The sequence below is a fragment of the Rhinolophus hipposideros genome (assembly GCF_964194185.1).
Source record: "Rhinolophus hipposideros genome assembly, chromosome: 6".
NCBI lineage: Eukaryota > Metazoa > Chordata > Mammalia > Chiroptera > Rhinolophidae > Rhinolophus > Rhinolophus hipposideros.
In genome coordinates, this window is record NC_138052.1 from 76,602,772 (window position 1) to 76,629,879 (window position 27,108).

The 27,108-nt window shown below is 40.2% G+C and overlaps 1 protein-coding gene across 3 annotated transcripts in view; it reads right to left on the reverse strand.

Moving 5' to 3' along the window:
• The window catches only part of PLEKHM3 (pleckstrin homology domain containing M3), a 170,820-nt gene that overhangs the window by 81,347 nt on the left and 62,365 nt on the right, over positions 1-27,108 (reverse strand). For all 3 annotated transcript variants that reach the window (XM_081051707.1, XM_081051706.1, XM_081051708.1), the window contains exons 4-5: positions 26,189-26,334; positions 16,111-16,304 (exon numbers count right to left, since the gene is read on the reverse strand). In XM_081051707.1, the coding sequence (XP_080907833.1) occupies positions 16,111-16,304; positions 26,189-26,334 (340 nt within the window). The remainder of the gene's footprint in view (positions 1-16,110; positions 16,305-26,188; positions 26,335-27,108) is intronic.

Below are 27,108 nucleotides of genomic sequence, written 5' to 3' on the forward strand. Positions count from 1 at the left end.
TCTTTCATTTAAGTCTCAAGTCTCTTTCTTCTTCCATCTGTGTAAATTCCAGGTTCCTATCATCGATGTCACTGATTCTTTCCTCCATCTGGTCAACTCTACTACCTAAGCTGGATATTTTATTGTTAATTTCTTCTATTGAGTTCTTAATCTCCAGAAATTCTATTTGGTTCTTTTTCAAGATTTCAATCTCTTTTGTAAAATGCTCATGGTGCTCTTTGATTGTGTTTCTGAGTTCATTAAACTGCCTTTCTGTGTTTTCTTGCATCTCGTTCAGTTTTTTCAGAATTGCAATCTTGAATTCTCTGTCATTTAAATCACAAAGGTCCATATCTCTAAGTTCCTTTTCTGGAGACTTTTCACTTTCTTTCTGAGCTATCTTGTTGCCTTGGTTATTCATGGCAATCACTGATTTACTATTTCTCTTCCCAGACATCTACAGGAGTGGCTTCTGCAACAGGTTGATAGGTATGCGAAGAGCTTTTGAAGTTCCAAAGCTCTTTCTGCACCAGATTCAGAGCCCATTTGTTTCAGCAGTTCTGTTTACTCCTGCAGGGATCCGCCCAGATAGGTGGGGCCAGGGGCGGGGTGAGTTGTGAGAGGTGGCCCAGAGCAATGGCGGAGACCACCACCACAGCCAGTCCTGCTTCCACAGCTCCTTCCCCTTTGCCGGAACTAGTTGAGCTGCGAATCTGTGTCTGCGGTCCACAGTTCTCAGAGCAGCAAATATTCTGTCCTTTGATCTGATACTGCTACTTTATCGCTTCTAGCACCGGGCAGGTGGGGGCGGGGCGAGCTCTGGGAGGGTAGGGAGGGGTTGGCTAGTCTCCGTGCCTAAGGCTTCCGTTCTCAGCTCGGCAGTGAGGGCTTAAACCACCGATTTCAGCCGTCTATCCTCAGTCTTTGCTCTGAGATCTGCTGTGAGCGAGCGTTGGGTTCAGCCGTTTTGTATGCTGCCCCCTCAGCCCTGTGGGCCGTAAGCGGAGCCCTAGCAGTCCAAGTCTTTCCCTCTCCCGCAGCTGCAGCTGCGGTAGTTCCGGGATGCAGTGAGCACGAAGCACTGAGCTAGGTCTGCGCCCTGCGCCCGCGTGGCTCCGTCTCTGCACTTCTCCTCTCCCTCCTCCCCCGCTCGCGCGATTCACCCACCTGGAGGTGAATTCAGCAGTGGGCCTCTTCGTCTTGCCTGTCTGCTGTGCAAGGAGTCCTTTGTGGAGTTATTGTTGTCCGATTCATTGTAAATTCCAGGGGAGTGCTACAGAGGCTCACCTCACACCGCCATTTTTCCCCCTTCTCCCATAATCTTTTTAATATATTGTTGCATTCGATTTGTTAGAATTTTGTTTAGGATTTTTGTATCTGTATTCATCAGAGATATTGGTCTGGTTTTCTTTTTTTGTGTTAGCCTTACCAGGTTTTGGTATCAGGGTAATGCTGGCCTCATAAAATCAGTTAAGAAATACTGTCTCTTCTTCAATTTTTTAAAAGAGTTTGAGTAGGACAGGTATTAGATCTTCTTTGAAGGTTTGGTAGAATTCACTAGTGAAACCATCTGGTCCCGGACTTTTGCTTTTGGGAAGGTTTTGGATGACTGATTCAATTTCCTTAGTGGTGATTGGTCTATTTAGATTTTCCAGTTCTTCATGATTTAGCCTAGGAAGGCTATATGTTTCTAAGAACTTGTCCATTTCTTCTAGGTTATGGAATTTGGTGGCATATAGTCCTTCATAGTATGATCCTTTGTACTTCTGTGGTGTCCATGATAACTTCCCCTTTTTCATTTCTGATTTTGTTTATTGTGTCTTTTCTCTTCTTATCTGAGTGAGTCTAGCCAAGAGTTTGTCAATTTTATCAATCTTTTCAAAGAACCAGCTCTTTGTCACATTAATTTTTTCTATTGTCTTTTTGTTCTCTATTTCATTTAGTTCTGCTCTGATTTTTGTTATTTCCTTTCTTCTGCTGACCTTCGGTTTCATTTGTTCTTCTTTTTCTAGTTCTTTAAGGTGTAATGTGAGATTATTTATTTGGAATTTTTTTTTTGTTTCTTGAGATAAGCCTGTAATGATATAAATTTCCCTCTTAAAACTGCTTTCGCTGCATCCCAAAAATTTTGGTAGTATGTATTTTCATTCTCATTTGTTTCTATGTATCTTTTGATCTCTCCTCTTATTTCTTCTTTGATACAGTCGTTCTTTAAAAGTATGTTGTTTAATCTTCATGTCTTTGTGTTTTTTCCTGCTTTCTTTTGCAGTTGATATCCAATTTCAAAGCATTGTGGTCAGAGACTATGCTTGGTATAATTTCAATCTTCTTAAATTTGCTGAGGCTAGTTTTATGTACCAATATATGGTCTATCCTTGAGAATGTGCCATGTATATTAGAAAAAAACATGTAGTCTGATGTTTTAAGATGAAGTGCTCTATAAATGTCAATTATGTCTATTTCATCTAGTGTGTCATTTAGGGCTACTATTTCTTTATATTCTGTTTGGGTGATCTATCCATAGCTGTCAATGATGTAAACACAATGTAGTATAATTGCATTTTAGTGAATTTCTCCCCTTAGTTTTGTTAATAGTTGCTTGGTATATTTCGGTGCTCCCTGTTGGGGACATAAATATTGATGACTATTATGTCTTCTTGTTGTATAGTCCCCTTTATCATTATGAAATGTCCATCTTTGTCTCATTACCTTTTTTATCCTGAAGTCTGTTTCATCTGATATCAGTATGACTACACCTGATTTTCTGTGGATACCATTTCCGCCCATTTTTTAATCGGACTTTTTTTTTTTTTGCTATTGAGTTATATGAGTTCTTTGTATATCTTGGATATTAACCCCTTATCAGACATATGATTTGCAAATATTTTCTCCCATTCAGTAGGTTGCCTTTCTTTGTTTGTTTCCTTTGTTGTGCAGAAGCTTTTCAGTTTGCTAGAGTCCTACTTGTTTTTCCTTTTGTTGCTTTTGGTGTCAGATTCAAAATTCATTGCCAAGAACTATGTCAAGAAGCTTATCAGCTGTATTTTTTTTTATAGTTTTATGGTTTCACATCTTATGTTCTACTTTGAAACTATCTTATGAAACTACTTTGAGTTGATTTTTGTGTATGGTGTAAGATAGTGGTCCAATTTCATTCTTTTGCATGTGGCTGTCCAGTGTTCCCAACACCATTTATTCAAGAGACTGTTCTTTCCCCATTGTATATTCTTGGCTCTTTTGTGTAAATTAATTTACCATATATATGTGGGTTTTTTTGTAGGCTTTTCCTTATAAGGATGGGTCCTTTTTGCTTCTAAACAGTTCATTCTTCTCACAATAACTAACCAACTTCGGGCACAGTCATTTCTAATACTCCTTCAACACTATTTGAACAGCTAAAGTTAGCTATGCATTTAGTGTTTTTATGTGGTTAAATATATTTCACAAGTATTTATTTTCTCTCTGCCTTTAGAAAAGATTCTAAGCCCCTCCAGCAGCACTTTCCCTACTGTCTTCTATCATTCTTCAGTATCTAATACTATAATTTACATGAGGCCAGTCATAAGAGACATAGAGAATTAGAAAATGCAATATATGCAGAAAAGATAAAGGAGCTGAGCTTATTGTGTCTGGAGAAGATGCTGTGTCCAGATTTAGTGGTGGCCATAAAAAATACAGACTTTTAGGACAGATAATGCCAATCAGCTTTTCTTATCCCTGGAGGACGGATATTGAAGCATGAAAGCATTGAAGTCAAATATGAGAATAAATTCCCTGAGAGGGAAGATTGAGAGATATTAAAATGTGTCTCTTTAGTGATGCTTTTTAATGTAAGTAAAAGAAGAAAAAAGATATTTTGGAGCGCTTTAGAGGTAGAAATATACTATTCTACTTTCGAAGGCAGGGTCAGTTAACTTAAGGTTTACTCCTGCTGTTGGTTTGTTACTCTTTCCCACTGCCTCCGTCTTCAAGGCAGACTGAATTTGCAGGACGTTTTCTGATACCTTCTTTAGGCATGCGCAGGGGATGCACAGGGTAAATAATGACATAAAAGCCAAGCCCAGAAATACGTTGGCAACTTCCCATCTGGGTGATGCCTAGGGCTTTTCCCTGCCGTGGCTTAGATGTATACGTTGGCCTGTCCGACAGGAGCTCTTTAAGAAAGGAATGGAATAAGCAGGGATTCTCAGGGCCCAGTTCCCCTTAAACTCAGTGGTAAAGGGGTTGTGGAGAACCCACGGGCCCAAGGCGTGCTCAGGTAGACTTAAGTTGCCTTAGGCAGACCTGACTAGGCCAGGACTGCGCTCTGTGGGGGGTGCAGAGATGAGTTTGCAGCCACTTCCGGGACTGCTGGGGGAGCCATGCCTGTTGGGAAGGCCAAGCTTGGCACCCCTTACGAGGGTCATGTCAGCATTAATTTTTGCTATTAATGTAGTCAATAAAGAATGGATGATTATTTGCATTGTTTGTCAGAAAACACGACTTGTGATCCAATCTCCCATGAATTTAATGTAAGTGAAATCCAACCTATGATCTCTGTGACTTATCATTATGGTGAAAACCTAAAATCAGCAGTCGATGCTGGGGACATAACGTGTGACAGGCATTGTGCAAGGCCCTGGAGATTTGGAGTTTTTAATATCAGAATATGCACACCAGGGGGGTAAACAGACAAGTAAGCAAACAGTTCCAGTTCACAATGCGGAGTGCTGAGATCTAGGTGTGCATGCAGGGGTGAGGGAAGCCTGCAGGACACCTGGTCGGGAAAGGGCTCAGAGAAGAAGTAGATGGATGGGTAGATGGAGCAGGGTGCGTAAGAACAGAGACGCCAGAGCGAATATAGTGTTCTCTCTCAGAAAACCGACTGTCTGTACAGATGAAGGCACTGTTCTCATGTGCGTGTTGGGGAGGGGAAAACTGCAGGGTATACGCTTAGAAAGTTATGATGTAGCTAGACATGAGAGGTCTTGAATGCCCTGCTAAGTGTCTACCCCAAAAGAGATGGAGTACCACAGAAGTGCCTCAAGGAAAAGAATGATATGGTTAGATTTGTGACTTTAAAAGATCAATGAGCAGAAGGGGATGGGGGGAGAGACTAAAGGGGTGGATAATTTCGGGGGGAAACTAGATGAGAAATGATGGGGGCTTGAACAGAATTTAAATGGTTGCCTGGGGTTGGAGAGAAATCTATAGAAAGATGGATTTCTGTAGCAGAATCCACAGGTCATGATGACTAATGAGAAGTGAAGGCCAGGAAGTATTTTGGGATTATTGTTTTCCAGCTAGGTCCAGTAGGTAAATGGCAGTTCCATTTACTGACATAGGGAACAAGGAAAAGAAGTTGTCTTTGGGGAGAAAGCGTAACTCAGTTTTGGGGGCAGAGGATTGTAACTGTGTGTGGAATGTCCAAGTGGAGTCGTCCATGAGTCCAGGTAGATTTGTGTGCCCCCTGCCCACAGGTGTGAGATGAAGCCATAGATTGAGTCATAGCCCAAGACAGCACATATTAGAGAAAGGGAAGACATTGTACCCTGGAAAAACAGTACTATTTAAGGAGTGGCTGCAGGAAGAAGACTGGGAAGGAGCAGCTTGACCGGGAAGAGAAGAAGAGAAGACCAGCGTCAGGGAAGTCAAGAAATTTAAAGACGGAAAAAGAGGGTCAACACCCTCTTCAAATGCAGTAGAGAAGTCAAAGAATATCAGGAAGACTCTCATGAGGCCTGAAAAGTGCCTGTTGGATTTGGCAAATGGGAATTCATGAGTGACCTTGGATAGAATAGTTTCGGGGGCGGGGGGAAGAAGGAAGCCAGACTGCAGAAGAGAGAAGTGGATTCCTCTTGTAAAAAGCTAACTTTAAAGGAAAGGAGAGAAACTGGGCCTAGCTAAAGAAGGATGTAGGACTAAGAAATGATTCTTTTCTTAAAGATGGGAGAGCCTTGGGAATATTTATGAAGAAGCCAGTACAAAAGCAGAAGCTGCAAGATAACTGAGAGCCTGGCCCTAGACAGGCCTAAAGGAAACAGGATGCGGACCCAGCCGGAAGCTCTTTCAAATACACATATTTGTGCCCACACACCCACTCACCATCATCCACATTTTTTTAATTTTCTGAAATGCTTCAAGTTTTTACTAAAATGTTAAAAGGTAATTACTGCTTTCGCCATTGTTCTCTCCAAACTTCAACATATTAGGAATCAAAAGCTACAAACTGACTGAAGGTTATCTGACTTAGCAATCCTTTGGTAAACAGGATCTTGGCTGCAGGAGGGTGCTTTCGGTTTTCTGATGAGGCTGCTGTGTTTCGGCTTTTCTGTCCATTAAGTGACTTCCCTACACTGCAGGCCTATTCATTATCAGGTCTGACAGCATTTCTCCAGCAGGCCAGCCCTGCTCACACCAGTGCTAGTTCACCTGGTCAGTGCTGACACCAGAGCCAAAGACCAAACATGGTAAGGAGAGTCTACTCCGTGCTTCACGCACCGATCAAGACAAACCACATCACTGGCAGGTAGCACTAGCCAGTTATCTGACACCAGAGAACAATGAAGAAACCTGCTAAAGGATCAGGAAAACCAACTAGCACAATCGTTTCTAGTGCCAACATTTTCTATGTTATCTTTAGAGTTGCCTGACACACCGAGAAGGTAACTTAGGCTTCATTATAGATTGCTCTAATAAAAAAGGTAGGAACGATAAAAATTAAAAAGGAAAAAGATCATATATGATTCAGAGCCCTTATATTATGCAGCTAGTACTTGAGGTTAAAAATGCAGAGATAATTGCCTAAGAAATCAAAGGCAGGAGTCCTTATAAAAAAGGTAGGGGGTCCTCATTCCATTTGACTCAGGGCACTGAGTCAAATACATCAAGACTCATTTAACCTAACTAATTTCTGAGGACTTCAACTCAGCTCCCACCAAGCCCTATGCTCATGAGAGAAAAGGAACTAAGTCAGGCTCTGAAGTAGGTGGACCCTTTGCAGGATTTTGACTGACTTCCTAATAGCGCCATTTCCCTGAAGCTCAGGTCTTAAAGCTAGCTGCACAACTGGCATTTAAAAATGCAATGATGAAAATGAAAAAAAGAAAGTTTGTAATGGAAATATATCAGCATATGTAATAGGCCTTAAAGAACCCCCCTCTTTCTCTCTGTCACACACACACACAGAGAATCTAAAAGATAACACAACACCAAAGGACACCTCCAATTTTGATTCTAAATCGTAAGGGTCTATAGGGAGAATATGGATAGAGGTGCATAAGGAATAATATAAAAAGGAAAACCATTTATTCATGTATTATTACTGTGTTTTCTAAGAATATGTGCTCCAGGGGACGTAATTTGTACTGAGCTGAGAGACCCTTAGTGTCTTTCCTTGGGAGGGCACATGCACCCACACGGAAATGAGCAAAAAGCACTGTGGAGCACCCCGAGGGAGACGCAATTTGGTGTTCTTGATATGAGCTGCAAACTCTTCCTGAAATAGTTACATTAGGCTGGATGTGGACGGGACTCGTATGTCCAGCCATGCTCCCAGCTAATGGAAAAACAATTTTAAATCAAAGGCAGATATTTCGATAGCAACTCATGTGGAAGAAACAAACTTCAATCATTTCTCTAGATACCTCATTTTGCTCATCTCATTGGCTGAAACAGTGGTAAAATTGCATCAGATATTACATCTTGGCAGATAGTTATGGGAAATAAGGGTCTCTTTTACCTGCTTATTCAGAAATTGTGCCTAAGTTTCTTAGCAACAATCTCCCTGGAGTAGAAATACTTGGAAAGCAATTTTGGTTGTGATTATTCTGGGGTCTGATTATAAAAGTGGCAGATTAATATCACAGTTATTATAGATCCCAGCTCAAATTCTTATGGTACTTTTTAACAGTTCCAAGGATATAACACTTTTCTGCAATAAGTTTTTTTTTATCTCTTAGAAAAGTATTTTAGATACTTTTAATCTCAGAATAAGATAAAATCACTTTCTAACTTTCTGAAGAATTTCTCAGTAAATAAAAGCTATGTGTACATTATAGAAAAATTAATATACAATTTGCCGGAGTTCCTTTTTCAAAGTTTATTAATTGCTTAGTTTTGAATGACACTGTCTTTTGCGAGTCTGTTGGTCCCTTTATATATATATATATATTTATATATATTTACATATATATTTATATATCTCCTGAACTCTCTCTCTCTCTATATATATATATAGTCGAATGAGATCGCTAGAAAAAATGAAGGGGAAGGAGCTATTAGATCAGGAGGTGAATTGACTTGAAAACTTTATTCTAGAAATCATCCAAGGGAAAAATAATTCTTTTTTTTTTTAATTTATTTATTGGGGTGACAATTGTTAATGAAATTACATAATTTCAGGTGTACAATCCTGTATTAATTAAATTACATAATTTCAGGTGTACAATCCTGTATTACATCATCTATAAATCCCATTGTGTGTTCACCATCCAGAGTCAGTTCTCCTTCCATCACCATATATTTGATCCCCCTTACACTCATCTCCCTCCCCACACCCCCCTTACCCTCTGGTAACCACTAAACTATTGTCTGTGTCTATGAGTTTTTGGGAAAAAGAATTCTTGAGAATGAGAATGGTTGCTTTCCAAAACTATCAAAACATCCTGTGTTTTAGTAGTTTCTGAGTCCTGATAGCTTCATGCAGCTCATCTGTTGAGACTAAAGCCCCAACTGCAGCTAATGACACTTTTAATTAGCTAACTTGAAAACTAGCCATTGAAAACTAGCCACAAAGTCTGGCTAATAGTAAATCTTACAGAGAACATAAAGAGTTGTATTCATTTATTGAGCTTAAAGAAATGTTATCTATACACTTGAAGTGCTAATAGTTACTAGTCTTTAAGGAGACTAATTTAGTGATAATGTTGTTGCTAAAATGGGCTTATTCTTCTAAAATTCAATATTAACCAGACTTCGTTGGCTAATAACTGTACATTTAGAGCTCCTATTTCAGTTATAAGATATTCCTCATATGCAGCTCAGAGCCACAGCAAGTCCAGCCTGTGTAGATTGTGCGTTTTAAGAGCTAGGCTGCCCTAAAAGATGTGCTCTGAATAAGCCAGCCTCCCAAATTAAGTGTATTCAATTTGCAACAGCATGCAATCTTTTCTCTCTGTAACAGAAAATCCCTCCACTTAATATGTCTGACTTTTGGGGGGACGGGAAAGTAGGGGGAGAAGAAAAGGTGTTGTTGCTCTGAAATGATCTTTCCCAGCTCATTTATTATTAGCTCATGCAATCTTTTGTTGGGTACACTGAATAATATCCTCATTTACTTCTAAGATCAATGGTATGTAAGTGTGCTCACACATCAAAACACCATTTTGTTCAGTGATTGCACAATGCTTTAGACAGATAGTTACTGGCATAAAGATACAATATACTAAGTGAAATGATTGGGTTAAAAGTAGAAAGTACAGTATGAAACCATTTTTACATGGAAAAAAGTAAACTCAGAGGAAAAAAGTCTGGAAGGATATGCTTCAGAATGGTAGGATGATGGGTAGTTTTCTTATTTTTGTTTTCTATAATGAATAGTATTTTTTTAATAAGAAAAATATAAGCGTGACCAAAATAAGTGGGTGGAATCTTGGTAACAATTCTGTATTCATTTAATTAATTTGTTCAACAACTATTTATTAGCCCCCCCCCCACTATATATCAGGTATGGTTCTAGGCCCTGGGGATACAGCAGTGAGCAAAACAGATAAAAAGCCATGTCCTTTTGTAGCTTACATCTAATGGGAGAGGAGGGCCGCTGCACATGGCTGTTTAAGTGGAGCAAAGCACAGCCTCCATATCTACACATGAAGGCCTAAGAGAGGGAGACAGACAAAATAAAATACCATGGTATGTGGTGATCAGCAGAGAAAGAAAGAAGCACAGGAAGCATGTGACCATGGTTGCAATTTTTTAAAAATTTGTTCATGTTTTTTCAGATTAATGTCACTATTTTTTAAATTTTATTTTAAAATTAGTTGACATACAATATTATATGAATGATTAGACATTTATATACCTTACAGAGTGACCACCCCAATAAGTCTAGTAGCCATCTGACACCACACATATTTATTACCATATTATTGACTATATTCCTTATGCTATGCTGTATTCTACATCCCCGTGACTATTCAATGGTTGTGATCTCAAATAGAGGGATCAAGGATGTTTCATTAAGGGACCGTTGCATAAAGACATCAAGAGGGTAAGGGAGCAAGCTATAGTTATCTGAGGAAAGAAAACACAAGTATGGACACTCATGTAGAAGCCCGCTTGGTGTGCTTGACAAAAAGGCCGGTGTGACTAGGACAGAGTAAGTGAGGGTGGAAAGTGGTGGGAGAAGAGGGCAGAGAGCTAAGGGGGCTGAGACCATATATGGCATTGGCTTTTCCTTGGAGCAAGAAGTGAAGCTATTGGTTTGGATCAGGGGTGACATCATCTAATCTATTCGTTAACTCTAGTTGTGGTCTTAGGAACAGACTGAATGGGAAGATCAGTACTGCAATAATTCCGAGGACAGATTATAATTCAGGGGAAAGACAGTGACTTGGACACAAGTGGTAGCAGTGGAAGTGGTGGCAAGTGGATATATTTTGAAGGTGAACCTGACAAGATTGGCTGATGGACTGGAGGTGGAATGAGGGAGAAAGGTGTTTGTTCTGAACAACAGGCTGGACGGAGGGGCCATGAAGCCAGATGGGGAAGTCTACAGGAGGAACGGTCTGCAATGGGAGTGGGGGCAGGGACATCAGGAGCTCAGTTTTGGACACATTAAGTTTAAGATGCTATTAGGCATCCAAAGGACATTTCAGCCTTTGAACTTAGCCTCCGTCCAGTGAACTCACTAGAACGACAGCCCGCCCTGGGGTAACAAGGGCAGGAGTACATAGGGGATCTTGGTAAATCAGGTGACATTTATGGGACCCCTCTAAGAGCTTTGCAAACTGCTACATTTTGCTTGAAGGAAGAGGCAGCAATGAGAGTCTGACTCTGTCTCTCTCACTCACTCACCATGATAAACAATGTTAATAAAAATGACAGTCTTTATGACACGAATTTCTCATTGTTCAGTAAAGCTGATATTTCACTGAGAACTAATACTGGACATAATTTCAAATAAAATGTGAAACTAAAGGCAGGAAAAGGCGCTTTCGAATGTAGAAGAATCACTTTTCATATTCTCTTGAGACTCCCAAGTTAATCTGTTAAATTGCTTCAGAGTGGTCTTAGCCAAGGACTAAACTTGACAAAAGAAGGACCAATGTACCCCGCTAAACTGACATAATTCTTCTCTAGGCAACTGGGAGAATAGGCCTAATATTGCCTATTGGCCTCGAGTAGTGTTGGAGAGAAACCAACACTTTGTATTATATGTATTGTATTATATCACAATAGAAACTTTGGATTCACCAGGCACCCCAAATCACACTTTGATGATAGAGAATGGGAAACACTCAAGCATCCACATTAATTTCTAGAATGTTTTTCCCTGGACTGGATGATTTTACTTCACTCAGAAGAGAAAATATGACTTAAATCAGGATTTCTGAAATGCTAGTCTAAACAGCTGCTATCGGTCTGCTGATGTTTTTTTGCAGTCCAAGGTAAAATGAGAAAAGAATAGTAGAATGAGTTTTAAATCTATTTGATTTTTAAAACCTGTTTGATTTCAGAGGCTGTTTGCCTATTTTTTTAGTGTTACTATGTTCTTTTATGAAATGATGGTGAGAAACAGGTGGTAATGTTTAAGTTTGTTTTGGATAACTACATCTTTAAGACAACCCTATAGATATCTCCACATTTATGTTTTAAATTTACAGGTCTGTGAAATGGAAAGGTCTGGTAAATATCGACCTAGAGAAAATGAACTCTTAGTGCTAAGCCAATTGTCATGCCTTGCTCTCCAAAGCTGACTGAGCTGGTAGCGAGTACAGGAGTAATCCCACTTTCCCACTCACGGGACAATACTATCTGCCACCTCCCTTCCTTCACACACTCCTAGATGACCTCAATCAGGAAAAGTAAAAATTGTTCCTCTGAAAACCACCAACAGCAGCCATGCTGGGGAAAGCAGCAGTGATCTGAGCATTAGAAAACCTGGTTCTAAGGGTGGACTCTACTATTTACCAGCTTTGTCACCTCAGGCAAGTCACGTTGCATCTCAGAGTCACAGTTCTTTCTCTTTCCAAACACCATTTGTCTACCTATCTAAATGCTGTTGTAAAGAACAAATAATATATTTATGGGAAAGTACTTTTTAATTGATAAAATCATAATTATCTTACATGGGCACAAGTACCAACATAAATAAATGAAATATGCTGGGTGTAGGAAAAACACGGCAGCAGTGTATTTCATACCAAAAGGCACTGGGGTTTGGGGAGACAACAGGAGCAGCAGAGACTATAACAAAGCAGAGTGTCCAGCATCTAAAGCTGATTGCTGCTCTCCAGGAATGAGGGAAGCCCTGTATAAGCAGAACTTCTGATTTCCTAAGAGAAATGAGAAAGCTAGCTTCATTTTGCATGTGCATGAAAACTACCTATTGTTAATATTTAAATCTCAGCAACTGTTTCAACAACTTTAAAACCTGGTGGGGGCCATCTTTGAAAGGCCAAACATGTCTGAGGGCCAAATTAGGCCCTGAGGTGCCCGTTTGTGGCTTCTGATTTACACCCATTTCCTACTGTTCCTGTGTTCAGCGGGGTTCATATAGGGCTGAGGCCCCTCCCATCTCTTCTTAGGGTCCTTCCCAAAGACTTCCCTAGTGGCTACTGATCCGGACGTGTCCTGACAGTGCTAAGATTTTCCACAGAGTTCTTCATGCACCTTCACGTGTGGACACTGTAAATAATTCTTCTCATAAAAAGTTAACTAGGCCTTGAACCAATCCAGCAGGGTCGCCATCTGGTAGTCCTCAGAAACTGAATTGTCAGCACTGTAAACATTTTAGACTTCATGGAAGACACTGACTTTTTCTAAATTAATCACCTCTGCCAGTCAAGATTTGCAGTATGGGTTCAAGAACATGGCATTCATTTAACAACAATAACAAAAACAGTGAGGATGAAAACCGGACGCTCATCCTAATGAAAGGCCTAAAAGCAAACTGTGACTTCCCTAATAAGGCGACGACCAAAGTTGGCTCCCTGGCGGTCGAGCGCCAATACGATTAATCAGTCTGTTTTCAGTTTTCTCACGACAGCAATATTAACAGTTTGCTTTATTCTGTTTATATGGTGCTGACAAGTCTTCAGCATGTTGGGCCTACTTGCTGGAGATTAATGGCTACTCATATACTGAGGTAAAAACCAGGCAAGGAGAGCATGCCTTTTACGACTAGATAAGAACTGGATTCTCTTTGCTCTTTTTTTGTTCCTCTGCTGCCTATCAACTCCTCCCTCTTTGAATTCTATCAAGGATGTGTAAGATTAGTTGAGTCCGGCAGGTTCTTCTCACTGTTTAAACTTCCCCACTTTTGTTGTATACCCAGGTGAAACAAAGGGAAAGTTGGATATTGCTTTGGGATAAGCTTCTGTCTAAAGGTACTGCTGGCTAATTTTGTTTTTAAAAAGAGAGATTCCATTTAAAAGTGAAAGATAGGTAAGAGATGGCCTCTGCTGACAGGACGTTAGCATATTAGGTAGCCAATGGTTCTCCTTTGTATCTATGGTTATTTTTGTAGACGGAATTGATACTAAGTATGGCCCAGCTGTAAGAAATACAGACATCCCAGAAATATCTTTGCATCTTTTACTAAATAGTCATATTTCAAAATAAATAAAAAATATTTGAAGTAACAAGACCAGCCCCCTGTATACTCCTCTCTCCCTGCCCTCCCCAAACAATCTGTATGAGTAATATTTGTTACTGATACACTTTGCTGTGTGCTTGGAAACACATGGTAACCTCGAGCATTATTTTAACAGCATATAAGTACAGAGGAACTGAAATAATAATATTAATTATTTTTGTTTGGAAGTACAAGACATTTGAGACAGTACAGCAATATAATGGACTAGATTCGGGGAAGATGTTGAATTCCATACTTGTAATTGAATAATTTGTCTCATGTGAAGGTTCAATTGGAGATGGAAGAAACTGAAGTGAGGGACAGACTAGTTAGAAGGATACTGCAATATTCTGAGACTCTGAACCAGGATGGTGCATTGGAAGTGCAAAGGAAAGATTTGAGACATCCCAGAAACCGAACCAGCTAAATCTTTTTTGACTGATGAGATTTGTTCTTCAGTTCATCTGATCATTCAGTCAACAATTATTTTTGAGTTTCAAATAGCTCAGACACTGTACTAAGTGACATATAGGGAAGTAAGAAAAAGAATTTGAAGATGACTCCTTGCTCAAAATTGGGCTACTAGCCATTGTTCAGTGTTCTAGAGTGATGCTGTACTAGACATTCCTTCCATCTCTCCATCCGATAGTTCTTAAGCACTTCCCTGTGCCAGACACTGTAGTACATAATGGTCATGAATAAGTCCAGAGATGAAAAATGAAGGGAAAGAAACTATGACTGCTGTCTTCCTTGTCACAGCCCTGGGAATGCCTTCTTCGTAGAACTTCCATTCCTTTCCTGGTGGTCTGGCCATAGGCACAGTACGTGGTGGTAAACCACCAGATTGCGGGGACAGCATAGGGATTCTTAGTCACCCGTATGAAGGGAGCAACTCCTATTTAATTTCTAAATGTGTGCTGTGATTTGGCATGTTTGACCAAAGCAAAACAGTATTTCAGAAAGGTATCTAACATAATTGCCATATGTAGATTTTTATATCATCTAAAAATATAGCAGAAGAGAAACCAGCTTTGAGCAAAGCCAAAAGATACTGAAAATAATAGAACAAACATACTTTGAACATTAAAAATCTCATAATCTAGTTTAGTTGATAAATTAATTTGAGACATGTAATTCTACTGCCTTTCAGGGAAAGCCCTGATGTTTTAAAATTAAGATTTGCCTAGGCTGTATAAGAATATAAATCCTGACCATTTTCTAGTGCTTTCTGAAAACAACTAGGTAATAGAATGACTACCATGGAGAAGTATTTTGCTTTATGGCAGCTGCCTTTTCATTATTATTTTATGAGAGTTTGTCTAGATATTATGTTTTCTTCACTATCTACATTTAATTCTTTTAAAAAATGTCTTCCTCAGATGCCTGGGGTTATATCAGTTTCTTTGGATCTCAAATAGCAAACTGTGTCACTTTAATTCTTTCCAAAGGTTCTTATACATGCAGGCTTATCTCCAAAATCCATGACTTATTTATGTATGTTTTTGGTCATTTCTATTAAAACAAAAAAACTTAAAAGGTGTTTTTAGGGACTTATGAACACCGTCAACAATTATTTCAAGTATAAGCTAGTTTATATAAGCCAAGAGCGAGAATTTAAATGCCAATAAAATCTAACTGTAAAAGAAGGAATTTGATGAGCGCAGGCACATTTTCACTGCAGTTGTATTTTGAGGATCTGAGCCGGGTATGGACTTGTGTGTTCTACGACTTCTGAGATAACTAAGCTATAAAAAGGCAGCCGGCACCAATGGTAATATGAAAAGGCAGAATCCTGGGCCTGCGCATTTTAAGCCCAGCTCTAGAGGCTGCATCACTTACCACGGTTGTTTCTCTATGGAAAATAAGATTTGAATAAGCATCTAGTTATTATTTTCCACTGAAAAAGGTTTTTAAGTTTGAAATATTTCCAACATGCTTATTTTTACTGATGATAAATAGGAACTGAAATTGGGAAAAGGGTAAAACACCACAGAAGTGGTCAATGAAGATATTGCCACCATTATTACCGCAACCTAGAGGGAAGAGATGTCTTCACTGTCTTGGGAACTTGATCTACGGGTTAAAAGCCTGCAGTTTTGCTGAGATAGTGTTTTCATTTTGCTTGGCTCAACCTGATAGAGGACCTCGGAGGAAACAGGCAAAGATGAGCCCAGAGGGAGAACCACAGAATTTGAGACGGTCTACGTTGGAAAGGCCCTTGGAGATCATGTAACCACCCTCTCAGGGCAGGAAAGCAAAGCAAACTGGAGCCATTTGACAATTATGACTCTTACCTGCGGCGCAAATCCTCCGCCACCGCTGCCCGGCAGCTGAACAAATAGGCTCGCAGCGATTTGAGCCGCTGCCGCAGCCGGACCACGGTGGCCAGCGGCTCGGCGTGTCGGTACAGCATGGGGTTGTCCTGCTGGATATCAATCAGCGGCTCTTCATACACGTACTCCAGAAACTCTTTGGCCTGCTTAGACACCTGCAAAAAGACGTCCTCCATCAGTTCTGGTGAATCCTCCAGCTTTCTACACCTCCTCAAACTAGGAACCAGAGCCTACATATCAAAGTCATATTCTTGTCTGAACACAGCCAAATGGAGAAGCCGATAATTTAAAAAAAAATATCAATTTTGGCTTCTCTGTCTTCCAGAAACTCAACTGTAAATGTAATCTTGGCATCAAAAGGAATTCATTAATTCTGTTTCCTGATTCCATGATGACATGAATCTACCCCTGTGATGAAACGACAAAGAACGATGCAGACCCAGTATACCGATGTCATTTTTTTAAATATTATACTACAGTTATTTAAGATGTAACCAACTGGGGAAGCCGGGTGGGGTATACAGAGTTGCATAGGTAGTACAGTGTACTATCTAGGCAACTTTCTGTGAATCTGTAATTATTTCAAAAGAAAAAGAATTCACGAACACTCACTCTGATTTTAAAGACTGCATATATATGTACCTATATGTATGTATCTCCTATAACATTTTTCATAAGTAGCCACTTTCAGGAAAAATAGGTAAGCCATGCACATAGTACAAAATTCAAAAGGTATAAACGGGTATTTTTTAAAAAGGAAAAAAGTGAATATTATATGCAGAATAATTACAATGTATAGAAAACAGGTTCAAACACACACTTTAATGAGCAGGAAGGAGTTGTTCTTATTAGACTTCATCTAATGCTATCTCCACATCTGGCAGTAAATGATGAGACTATGAAAGTTGGTTGTAAAATGTCATTGTCATCAACAGAAATAAATAGCAGAAACACAATGCATCCAAGAGATAGAGGGAGTTGCTTAAATAGTGTATATCACGTGGAGATTTTGGAGAATCTTTACATACCAGTTCACTAATACTGAGATATGGATTGGCTATTGATACATAAGAGTTGGCTCAGTTTCTATTTATGGAACGTAAAACCTCTCCACAAGGTTTCCACCAAAGGCTCTCTAGTCCTGGGAGTAAATTTGCTTATTAAAAAGAAAATTGAAAATCCATGGTTTCACCCTCTACGCTAGAAGCTTATTAATGAAGTTAAATAGGATACAGTCCCTACCTTCAAGGGATTCACTGTTTAGTATAACAGACAAATATTTAAAACAAAAACACACATGTAGCACATAGCCTGTCATCTACCACAAAAGAAATATGGATAAGGTCCACGAGTAGCTTAAAGGAAGAAGAAATCAACTGGGCTGGAGGAAAAGAGCTAGAAGCCAGGGCCGGCCTGGCAAAGCAGGTGACACTGGCTCGAGGTAGATAAATAGAAACTCACTTGGTGGGTAAGAATGGGAGAGAGGAGAGTACAAAAAGCAGACACAGCCATGAAAACCCATCCATGTGTACATGTGATACCTAAATATATGGCTAGTGTATGTTGATTAAAAACACATGTTTAAGGGTGGCCAGTTAGCTCAGTTGGTTAGAGCGTGGTGCAAATAACACCAAGGTTGCCAGTTCAACCTCCACATGGGCCACTGTGAGCTGCACCCTCCTTAAAATAACAAACAAAAAACCCCACATGTTTATGAAGTTCAATATTGTCATTTTCTTTCATTGTAAAACTCATACAAAAGTTTGTTCCTTTATAGAGATGCAAAAACGCATCAGTATTTTTTTTTCTAATAGAAATCTCACTTTTTTTTCTCATAAACAATTTTTGAGGTATCTGTTGTGTGATGCTTTGGGGGTCCTGGAGAGTAAGAGATAATGAAGTTTACATTCCCTGCAAATCCAGCTCACAAAGAAGCACCTAGAGTTCGCCAAAACCTTTGACTATTTTACCAGATTGGAAATAGCCATTGGTAGGGCTAAATAATGCCTCCCTTTGAGACAGAGACACAGGTACATGCCAAAGCTTGTAGTAGGCATTTGGTGTTCAATGGAGAATAAAACAGGCATGGCCCTGTCCGCATGTAGCTCACGTTTCAGTGGGGAAAGGCAGAATTGGGTTCAAATATTGTCTTTTTCAAGGTTCAACATTTGCTACATTAAAATATCTTAAACAAGGAAAAACCGGATGGTGTTCTGGGAAATGAAGTACAATCCACTTGAAACTGTTGCTGAAAAATGATGTATTGTACGATTCAATTAGTCTTTCTGGCTCTCTTGAGCAGTGTTTATACTGAGTCAGGGCCCTGCTGAATTGGGTTAACAATACTACCTTTTAGTAGGTGAACAGAAGGACAAAGGGCACTGGCCAGTCTCCCAGGCCTTAAAAGGCTTCTCTCTTCAGGTGGCACTTAAGCCCAAAAAGGGGGGAAAAAGGTATTCTTTAGAGACAGTAAAAGCAGTAAAACAAATGGGACAGCAGCTACTGACATCAGCATTCATAAACTGAAATTACTAAAGACAAAAACAGCTAGTTTCAATAACATCTAAGGCACTGCTTCACAGAGTTATTAGCTAGTATTAAGAATATAGAGCATATTGTGACCACGGCTGCCTGAATATGTGAACAAATCCCAGCCACGCTGAGCCATTTTTGGCAGCCAGGCTGAGCATATGCCTGTTGTTGAGAATCAACCACTTAGACACCGGTGAGGAAATTTTTGAGAGAACTCAAAATTCAGCATGAAATGTTATTTTTACAAAACAGAGCACTGTATCCCCACTGATTTCCTAAGTTCTAAATGGCCCTCCATGCTGGTATGAGGATTCCACTTCCTAACTCAACTGTAATTTAAAAGCTTTTTAAAAAAGAATATGTTTAAAAATATGTACAGTTACTTAGAGAAGGAAGCCAGTGATAATCGTAGGTGATAAAGTTTACGTGAGAAGAAGTCTCTTTCTTGTTACTATAAATATTACATGAGTTATATGTAAACACCAGATATATTCCACCTAAGAGCAAAGAGCTACTGTCCTACTTCTTGCCAACCGAATTATGAAAAGCCTGGGTGCTGTTTCTGATATACATGAAAACTCAGCTCAGAGGCGCAGATGCCTGAGCCCAGCACTCTTTTTTTAAAAAAAATGAGTGGTTTTGGTTGGCATTCTTTTCCATGATCCCAATCCATTCACATTAAACATTTTTGCAGGGTTAATAGTTTATTTACCTATCGACCTATTACTATGTTACTAAATAATATTTAATGTTTATTAATAATATTAATATAAACTAAATTCTTTCCCTAGTGCTTTGATCTTATAAACAGACTAGTTTAAGCTCCAAGAACCCAGCTCTGTGACCGTGGCTTTGTTGCAGTTTGTGAACTGGTTCTCTCTTGCCAGCCCTGCAGTCGATGTGACTTAAGAGAGCTAAGAAAGAGGAAGTCCAGGTGGAAGTCCAGGTCTCTTCCCTGCCTCTCACTCACGAAGTGTTGGACAAAAGAGCACAATCGGACTATAATTAGCCAAAAACTAATAATAATGACCAAATCAGCTACATACGATTTATACCTATGTATATACCTCTGTATTTGTATGAATAAACAAACATATTGTCATTTGATTTGACAGTCTGCGTCGTTGGTAGAGATTTATGCTGGTAACAGACACCTCTTAGAAACCAAGTTCTTGACCGTTCAGGTTTATGTAATAATGAGAGGTTCTGGAAGGGTGTTCTGGTATGTTCCTCACAAAAACAGCCCTGGCTAGGAAAGTAATGGAGCAAAGGGAGTGTTAACCATAGACAGCAACTTGGAGATAACGCGGTGGTGGTGGTGGTGGTGAGAACTTGTGTATTGGTTAAAGGAGGAAAATGTATCAGAATAAAACAGATGAGAACGTAATCTTAGAATAACAAGAACTGGGACAGATAATCTAGTTCAGTTTTTCTCAAACTGTGTTCCAAGGAATACTAATTCTACACAAAAGATGTTCTGAGGTCCAACAAGAAATATACCACACGCCACATTCTTCTCTGGGTGATTCAAAGTGCAGCATGTTTGCATATTAAAGCTCGGGGACACCTTGTATTAGAGAAAACCTGCTTATTCCAGCCCTTTCCCAAACTTATTTGACTACAGCAACGGCAGGTATTTAATGTTGTATAGGCTGTATATGGGGTGTGGGGAGTGGGAGATGAAATCCAGTCTGGGCGCCCGACCACCAACTGGAGGAAAGGGCAGCTCTCTCCAACTCGCTTCATCCTCTTGCCAAGCTGTGAGTTCCCAGGGCTGCATCTCCCTGAGGGGCCCTGTTGCAATCATAAAGCTGGCCTAGCTGTGGTCCCCTTGTGGAATTGTGAGTGACACCGACTAACACGTACGGAACTTGTTAATGCTCCATGGAACACACTTTGAGAAATGCTGAACTAGTCCACTAGCTGTAGTTATAGAAGAGAAAATTCAGTCCAAAGAGCTTAAGTGACTTATCTGAGGTTATTTTGTGGCAGAATTAGAACCAAAACTCAGATCTCTGGGTTCTCTGCTCTGTGCTTTCCAGCACTGTCTCCATTTACAGTTCTTTTTATTTTTTAATAACTCTGCCATAAACTATCTGCTCTTCACTCTTTCAAAGAAGTGATCCCTGCCCCTGTTCAAGTAGAAAGCAAGTAGGCTACAAATGGAGATTAACCTATAATGTAATTAGGCAGTACACTGGTGTGCGGTTCCCATTTGATTTTAACTCTGAAACAAAAACTAAAGTTCAGTAACACTTTATTTATCTAGAAGTCACTTATCTGTATATTTGTTTACTGTCTCTCTCCCTCACAAGGAATTCAGGAGGCAGACACTAGTCCCAATGCCTATGAATGGTGAGCACAATGGCTTCAATAAATACTTGCCGAACAAATGAATGAGTACTTGATAGTACTCTGGCTATGACTTAAAACACACTTCTAACAGCTTGGTTATTTGTTTCTAAGTTCACAACAAATTTAGAGGTAATGAAATAGAAAAGGGGAAGGGCAGCTAGAGGCAGCACAGTAACAACAGAAGTGACAGCTGGTACTCAGGGGAAAAAGGTGCCTGCAAGAAGATATAAGGAATAGTATAGCATACAACCCCGATTGAGGGCAATTTGGCAATACCCATCAAACTCAGAAATGTACATACCTACATCTAGGAAGTTACCTGCAGATAGTCTCACTTATGAACAACAGAACTTATGTTTACAATGATGTATAAAGTTATTCATTGAATCACTGTCTATAATAGCAAAAGATTAGAAAACTCTTAACATCCATCAAGGAAAGGATAGGTTGGATAAACTGGTGTGTGTGTGTAAAATTCATGACGGAATACGGAGTGGCTATAAAAAAAAAAAAAAAAGCCCAAGGAAGAGTTTTATGATCCAAATGAAAAGTTTTCCAAGAGCAGCACGTATACTATATTGCCTATTGCCATTTTTGTGTAAAAATCATATGTATGGAAAATTCTCTCTGGGAGGATACATAGGAAAGGAGTAATTTGGTTGCCTGTGGGAAGAAGAACAGATGGGTGGGAGAAAGACGTGGGAGGGGGATTATCTACGTTTATATGCCCTTTGTACTTTTTGAATCTTGAAATTTGTGGAAGTATATTATAAATTTGTGAATATAAATTTGTGTATATTACAACAAAAGTAAAAGTGTAGCAGTGGGTGGTAATCTATTGAAAAATACCCTCCCACACCACATCAAACCACACAAAAGTTATCTATCACAGAATGATCATATTTACAATTATACTTCTGAGGCATTAACGGTGAGTTTCTAGTACATATTTTCTTAAATAGACTATATGGAACTAAGTGACAGTTAAAATTTATAAAACAATAAAAATAGTACAGTCACATTACTGAAAATTTGGAGAATAAAAATCGAGAAAGGGAAAAAAAATTATCACCCCTAATCTTACCAAGGTCAAATAGCCACTCATTGTTTTGGTACAAGATTTCCTTCCAGGATTTTTCCCCAATGCTAATGTGAAAAATCATGGCAAAATCTTAATGAAATCAATCTCAACTATACTACTTCTGTTAGCACTGTGGGCTAACATAGGAGGAATTAGGAGATCTTAAGTTTAATTACAAATTGTTCTCAAAATCTCCAAATGACTCTGAACAAGTGGTTTTTCCCACCAGCCAGCTACTCCCCAGGCCTCTGCAAGGGCAACAGAGCTTGCCTTGAATGCCTCTCAAGATAGAGAGATAGGAAATGGTTTATGTAACACGGAAAACCCCTAGCTAAATGGAATGTGAGTATTCAGGCTAGGATACGAAAATGTTTTTTAGAAGCACAATGGAGGGGAACTATTTAGGAAGATCTAAGTTTGAGTTCCTTACCACCTCTCTGTCATCTTGGTATTTTTTCAGTGGTTGTGGTGGGGGGTTAGGGGGAAGTTATCTTCAAAGAGAATTTCATTAGAAAATGGCCACAGAATTTGAGGATAGGGTTTAGCTGCTGGGTAATCCTAGAGCTCAATTCAATTTGCAATCCTGGAAAATAGATGAAATCCTGCTTTAAAAATAATTAGGATTATTATTACTCCAGAGGGCAGATAAGGAAGCGCTTAAGATGACAGATTTCATCCTGCTCTGCAAAACCATTTTTTCACTCCTTTAAATGGAGAGCCAAGCCAGTCACGTACTTGCTATTAGGGAGAGCAGGCAGATCTAACAGAATGATGTCTGGTCTTGGAAACTGATAGGTCTGAATTGATCCTCACAATTAGGAACATTAAGTTAAATCCTGCATCTGAGCAAAGACAGACAGACTCTGCACTAAAAGGCATATAGTTACTTAATGCCAGTAAGAGATGATCCAGATAAAATCGACCAGCTCTGTTTTGGCTTTAAAATCTTCCCTGGTCCACTGAGATCCTGGGAAGGTATGGTCTGACAAAGGAGATTTTCCTCGTGTGTAACATGGATGGAATGAGGGTACCTGATATCTTCAATTAGTTACCTATCCTCTCAAATTCAAACTGTGTCATTTGAATGGCCACCACAGCAAAATTTCTGCTTCCCAGAAAGACTGCCAGTGTCAGTGATGGTGAAACTGATGGTTGGGGAGGCCCTTACAGCTCATTGCTAACGGACCTGGATTACCGCCTCCATTTCATAAACCATGCATGAATTTTTCATTTTCCTCCTTCAGTGACACTTTTTCTGCTTTAGCTCCACTGATTGGCATGCACTGTGTTGGCAGGTGCCACCAGCCTAAGCCCTCAGTGATCACGGGCCTAGGACAGCCTCACTCACTTGATTTCTCCACACCTCTCTTAGCTGTCAAAGCCCTGCCCCAAGCAGATTAATCTAAACTGTCTAAACTAAATTCAACTAGTGTTCTTTCCCTCTAAATAAGTTTTTATCTAATACACACATAGCAAATATATTTATAGCCTATATTCAGAGTGTCAAGTACAAGATGCAGAGGAGAGAATGATAACTCTGTCTCGTAGAGGGGAAGGGAAGAATCAGGAGAGGAAGTGAGGTTGAAGCTGGGTTTAGGATTTGCCGTGCTGAATGAGGGCAAGTGGAAGACAAGAGGTGTGAAATAGCGTGGCAGGACTGAGGAAAAAGGGGTGTCATCTTACTGGAGAGACTCATGGGGGTGGGCGTGTCGTGGCTGAAGAGGCTAGAAAGGCAGGGGCTTGAGATTACAAAAGGTCTTTATGTCAAGCTAACAGATTTGTGTTTATCTTATGTACAATCATGGTAAAAGCCTGCTTCAGTTGAGCACTTATTATGTGCCAGACACACACTACGTGCTTTTCTGTGAATCATTCATTTAAGCAGACAGCAACCTTAGGAAGTAGGTACCATTATTGTCATTATCTCCATTCTGAATGTGAAGAAACTGAGACTCAGGAGGGTACAAAATTCACCCAACGTGAGATTAGGGTTTTTTTGGAAGTATTATTGGGACAAACTAGAACTTTTTTGGAATACTGTTGGGGCAAAACGTGAAGGTAGGAAGCATGGCCAGGAAGCCACTGAATTCCTGCAGGTGGGTGGTGGGACTGTAGGTACAGTGGAGCACGCTCTCAAGAGCTAAATCTCCACAGCTGATTTCTGCTATCTGATTACGCAGGGCAGGTGTGGCAGAGGGAAGTGTACAGCACGTCTCCAGCACTGCAGGGGTGACGATTGGAGCCACCGGTACTGGGGGGGACATTGGGCGAGTGTGATAAAGCCAACCTGGGATGTCCTGAGTATAGGCGCCCACAGGACAGCCTTCATTCTTTCATGTAATATACAATCCTCTCACCTATACTATGTGCCAGGAACTGTGGTAAGAGAGGTTCCCTGTGCCCAGGGAGCTCACCTTCAGAGAGAAGACAGATAAGCAGCCGGCTGTTATATAAATGTGAGAATAAAAATTATGACAATAACTTCCATTCTTTAGTGCTTATCAGAGTCATTTGAAGAGTGCCATTCATACAACTCTTTTAGGTAAACATATGAATTATAATAAGAACAAATGCTTATTTGGCCCACACCATGCGTGAGGCACTGTTCTAAACATTTCACGTACATTAACCCATTTCACTAGCAGCAACCGTACGAATTATTATTGTCTTCATTTTACCGATGAGGAAACTGAAACACAGAGACTAAGTAACTGACTCAGGTTAGACAGCTAATAATGACAAAGCTACGACTTGAACCCAGGCAGAATCCATTGTACAGATTAAGAAACTGAAACTCCCGGAAGTTCAAGTAATTTGAACCCCCAAATCAAGCACCTAATTAGAAGTGGAGGTAGGATTTGGCCAAATGCCTGTTTAACAACAAGCTCCTGTTATTAAACCCTAAATAAATGCAATTCTAAAGACCCACACATTACATGGTGGTGCCACGGAGGAAAGCGAGCAATGCAGCAGATGGGGAGGGTGGGGAACATTAGAGAAGATTCCACCAAAGAGGACACACTTCTATCAGCTTTGGAAGAATGAGCAGGGATTCCACAGATGGATAAAAATATCTGGAGTAGACGTGGAAGGATGATCTCTAAACAAGAGAAAGCACTCTTCTTCCTCCCAAGCTAGGAAGGGAAGCAGAAAGGACAGGTACAAATGCAGGTAGATTTGTAGGTATTCATAGTTAAATCTCATAGCTTCAATTTTCTCCTTGAAGTAGGAGGCAAGGTCATATGCTGAAAAGGATTGGAATGGGCATCTTGAAGACAGTGAAGATGGGGAGGGTTACTGGGTAGAACAGGAGACAGAGCTGCCCAGGGACGTAAACCACTCGTACTCTTCATGTTCATTTTAGACTTCCAAGATTACAGCCAGCTGATAGCTATAGGTCCCTTCTCTGCCTACCTTGCTCCCAGGTGATACAGTTACAATGAGAGCAAGTCTTAGACATCGATTAGCAAGGCAGTATTAAAACAGTCATCCAACCTGTGTTTGTCGACAGTGCCTTGCATGGAAGGTTCATTTAAGGCAGATGTCACAATGTCTGGCAGAAGGATCAGAGCAGCTGTCGTCAGCTCAGGTACCAGAATTCTCTGTTATGTGGCAGGACACAAGACCAGAAAAGAGTCCTAAGCCTAGAGTACCACCACTCCAGGGCGGGGTTCGATTCCTTGACTTGCCAAATTCTATTACCTGGCTTATGCAAGGGTGGAAATGCTATGCAATGTGTAGCTCACCGATTCACGTATCTCAAAGACAACTAGGTTGAAAACTAAAGTTGAGATGTCCATTAGTCAATTAATTCCACAAATCTCACCTTCAGGGGCAAAAGTGGAGCTGGAGAGAAAAGTGGGAATCGTCAGCACATGAGTCCTCGTAGTCTCCCGTAGAAGGGAGGGAGACAATGCAATTGAGTATAAAGTCGGAAAAGATCTTGTAGCTTTTACAAAACTGCCTAACCAAGTTTGCTTCCAATTCTTATGTTATTATCTTTGTAAGCCACGTGACAACCTTTGAACATCCAAATTGCTATTATGAAGCGAACTCGGTTTCTGTACCTACCTTATATTTTGAAGTATCCCAGTTGTGGACTATGCGTGCTGGGATGAGAAAACTGTCGTCCACGTGGCAGCTGCTGCAGTAATACCACCCACTGTAATTGCACACCTTGGCTTTCCCATTGGAAAGGCCTATGGATCGCTGGCATCCTGTTCAAAACAAAAGAAAAAACTCTATGATTAGGTTACACAACCCTTAAACTAAACAAAATTCCACAACAGGAAAGAAACTGCAGAGAATCCATGTATAGATATGTCCCCTCCTTCCTAGCCTGACAGCTACCACCCCCTTGCCTCTTGGGGGAAACACTGAAACTGGTCCCGTTTCTGGTCTCTTCTGCACGCAACTGCCAGAGATCAGCCTCTCTACAACCCCACTTTTATTCCTGGCTTTCCTCCTCAGAAACTCTTTTTCCACAGGGCACTTTGCTGTGGCTTCTCATACAGGATCTTAGAGAAACCACACATCTACGAGGGAGATGCTATCAGCTCTATTTTGCAGATGAATAAACCAAGGTTTTAGCCAGGTTGAGTACTTTGTCTTGAGGTCACCCAGCCAATAAGAGGTGGAGCTTGGATTTGGCTCTAAGCTTGTCTGACTCTAAAATGATCCTAAAAACTGATATGTAGCCTTCCTTTGCCTACACAATCAATGAAAGGAATTTGTCCTTTGATTGGCCCCCATCTCACCTTTCCAGCTACTTACTCCTACTACTCTCCAATGGGAACATAACCTCTTTATTCCAGTCAGAGAACTCTCCTCACTGTTCCCGAAATAAACACAGAGTGCTCACTCCACCCTCCATATCTTGTTTTCTCCTTACACAACACCCTCTTCTCTGACCTCCACTTTGCCAAATCCTGCCCATTACTCAAGGCTGCTGGTTGCCTGTGAATGATTGCTAAGGCCCTTTTCCTGTCCAA